The 3,200-nt window shown below is 32.2% G+C and overlaps 1 protein-coding gene across 1 annotated transcript; it reads left to right on the top strand.

Annotated features, from left to right (window-relative positions):
• Positions 1–985: 985 nt before the first annotated feature.
• Positions 986–2,460, top strand: LOC110116049 (zinc finger Ran-binding domain-containing protein 2). The gene is made up of 4 exons (XM_020849491.2): positions 986–1,036; positions 1,439–1,758; positions 1,963–2,036; positions 2,238–2,460. Exons 2-4 carry the CDS (start codon positions 1,439–1,441, stop codon positions 2,243–2,245), a joined length of 402 nt encoding a protein of 133 aa, XP_020705150.1. The 5' UTR covers positions 986–1,036; the 3' UTR covers positions 2,246–2,460.
• Positions 2,461–3,200: the final 740 nt, after the last annotated feature.

The following is a 3,200-nucleotide window of genomic DNA, read 5'->3' on the forward strand; positions in this document are numbered from 1 at the left end:
ATAACATTATTTTTCTCACTGTGCATAAGAAATTTAACATTTTATTACTTTAAAAAAATCTACAAAGAAGAAAATCATGAAGTATATATAGCCTAACTAGATTAGTTCAAATATGTAATTATATAGCACTAGTTGATGCAGTGTTCTTAAGATCAATAATGAACTTAGTATAATCTTATACATTATAGCATTTGTTTTATATATAACAAACAACTTAAGAGGATATCTTGAAAAATATACTAAACCTTATGGTTGTGAAAACATAAGCCAACTTTCAATTATATAGTTGACAATAACTTATTTTCAAGTTCATACTTAATAACACTTGATTTAATCTTCACTTAAGCAATAGTTAAGACTAATCATTCTCCATTATGGAGGCATTTTTAGCACGAAATATATGATTTACGCAATTTAAGAAAGTCAACATAATTTTCATATAACATATTATATATTAAAAGAGTTGAGTGAAATAGAAAGAGATCTAGATTGTTAATAAATATCTTATTTTTATGATGTACGTAAAATATAAAAAAGATAATACTCAAAATATATTAATTATATGGAAGAAAGGAATATTTTCACCTCAAAATCCCTCACTAATGCTTGATTCTTTGCCTTTTTTAAATCTTTTTCTCTTTGAAATCTACAAGCCACGTCCTAAAGATGAACTTTTGAAATTAATAAAAGGGCACTTCTAAAAATATTCACTAACCTTTTTTCCCTTCTCTTTTTAGTCCAAAATTTTCATATTTATCTCTCCACCTTAAAAGCTAATAATTTATTTTCTTTTTTTTTGCAAGATTTCATTGTTGTTCAAGTATATGGGCAGCCAATATCAAGGGGAGTGAAGACCTTCTATGATTCCCACTCTTTGATTCTCTATTATTGAGGGGAGAGAATTTAAAGGTGACAAACTTTTTTTTTTAATGGTATAAAAACACACTCCATTCCTCCAAACCTTAATCTCACCAATTAAGCCTAATTAACACATCACTACTTCATTTGTTTGGCCTTCTATTTCACTTCTTCTAAGGTATTTTCCTTCACAAACTGAGTATTAAATTTAGAAAATATTTTGTTTTTGAAAAAAAAAAATTATTGAGCATGCCTAGAAAGATGAAAATTTTTCTCTTTGTGTTGCAGAGGTACAATTCTGTCAAATTTCCCCATTTTCAGCAAAAAAATTGCTACTGACATCTCTATTTTCACAACTAGTAAAATGCTTAATGCTCCTTAATTAGATTGGTTCTATTTAGTGTTCAACATTCTCTCTTTATGCTGAGCATAATTTTACCTCCATGAAGATGAAGAGATATATCTTGAACGAATTATCACATAACATATATGGAATCCCTTCTCATATAAATTTTTTCTCTGATTGTTCTGAGCATATATACTGCACTATATTTATGTTGGAATGAAAATGTTAGTGAAGATGAACAGGAAGGCAGGGGACTGGAACTGTAAGTCCTGCAACCACCTCAACTTCAGCCGGCGGGACACTTGCCAGCACTGTGGACTGCCGAGGATCGGCGTTCCCGCTGGTTTCAACGAAGAAAACCAGCCGCCGCCGAGGATGGTGGAGTTTAAGCCCGGCGACTGGTATTGCTGCTCCTGCTGTGCTCATAACTATGCTAGCCGTTACAGTTGCTTCAAATGTGGAGCTTCCAAGGTCGCCAGCAATGCCGGAGCTCCATCTTCCGGCCATGGCTCTCGCCCTCCTGGTTGGAAATCTGGTGACTGGATCTGCAACAGGTAGGCTATTAGCATGGTTAACGTATTGATCAGTATTAATACTGAAGGAAGTATCTTAATCATAATCACATTATTAATCATTCATACAAGTTTTTTCTCTTTTTTTCTTAAGTTTAGTTCAAATGATCAGTTAATCTTCTCATAATTAATAATGCGTGAGTTTAAAATAATTGATTGTCATGCATGTTATGTATAATTATGCAGGCTTGGATGCAATGAACATAATTTTGCAAGCAGGTCTGAATGCTTTCGATGCAATACGCCGAGGGAAAACATTGGTACGTAAATCTCAATTTGCAAATTATTAGGTTTGATTTGGGTCAGCTGTCTTACTGCTTTTTAAAATAGTTTTTTAGTATAAAAATTTCTAGAAGATTATTTTAAAAAGTAACAAGAAAGCTGTCACAAAATCTTAAGCTTAAAAAAATCACATGCATTTATATTTTTATCTGAACATAATGAACTCCATATAATTGCAGGTGGTTGACTGTTACTAGAAGAGCTAGTGGCTTTTAAGAAAAGACTTCTTTTCTGAGAGCTTGATGTAGTTTATGTACTCAAATAATTCTACTAATGAGCTATGCCAATCTTTCTTGCTTCTTGATCCTTTTTGTAATAAGGTATTTTTGCTTACTTAGTTGTAGTTAAGAATCTGGTTATAAGATATGTAACTTTGGTCTTAAATAATGAAGTGTTCATCAACTAAGCAGGAGCAGAACTATAATTTTTCCTTGTAGGGACACAAACTATCGATTTTTTAAAATATAATGATCAAGCTTTTTCATCTGGGGTTGAGACCAACATTGATGATTTATAAAAAAAATTGTCATAATTGCTTGTTCTTCATCTTCTCCTTGCATGTTATTTACAATTTCTCTGTTGAGTCTTCATATTTTAAAATTGTTGTACTATCATTTTATTACATATACTATTAATTATGTCATTTTCAATATAATTAATACAAAAGCATTCATGCATGAGTCATCCATACGATTGTATAAACTACTCTACTAATGGAAAGTGAGGTATTTGCGTCGCAAATTTAGCTTTGCAGTAGAAAATATTCCGACGCTAAAACTCACGTTGGAAAAGTATTTGAGTCGGATATAATACATCACAAATAATTTGCATCAAATTTACGATGGAGGTAACTTCAAGAAAATGACGTGTTCGTTTTAAACAGTTGCGGCTAGTTTGTGGCGTCAATTATGTCACAATTTACGGCGGCTTGCCCATCGCCATTTGCAACGTAATTTTCACAACTTGTGGCGGAATGTCTACCACAAATCCGTCTTAGGTTGCGACGGAATTTTCTGTCGCAATGTACGATATAACTTCATCAGTTCTTTGTTTGCAGCAAAATTCCGCCGCAAATTCTCCGCAAACCTGTAGCTAAAATATATTATATATAAAAAAAATAGCACCTACAATCGGCTATTCAA

Source organism: Dendrobium catenatum, unplaced genomic scaffold, assembly GCF_001605985.2.
Source record: "Dendrobium catenatum unplaced genomic scaffold, ASM160598v2 original_scaffold_51051, whole genome shotgun sequence".
Taxonomy (NCBI): Eukaryota; Viridiplantae; Streptophyta; class Magnoliopsida; order Asparagales; family Orchidaceae; genus Dendrobium; species Dendrobium catenatum.

What these genes read in the sequence shown, in the direction of transcription:
- LOC110116049 (XM_020849491.2), top strand. Translation starts at nt 1,439, where the DNA reads ATGAACAGGAAGGCAGGGGACTGGAACTGTAAGTCCTGCAACCACCTC. An exon ending in GGTGACTGGATCTGCAACAG is followed by an intron (nt 1,759 to 1,962) that starts GTAGGCTATTAG and finishes ATAATTATGCAG; the next exon opens with GCTTGGATGCAATGAACATA.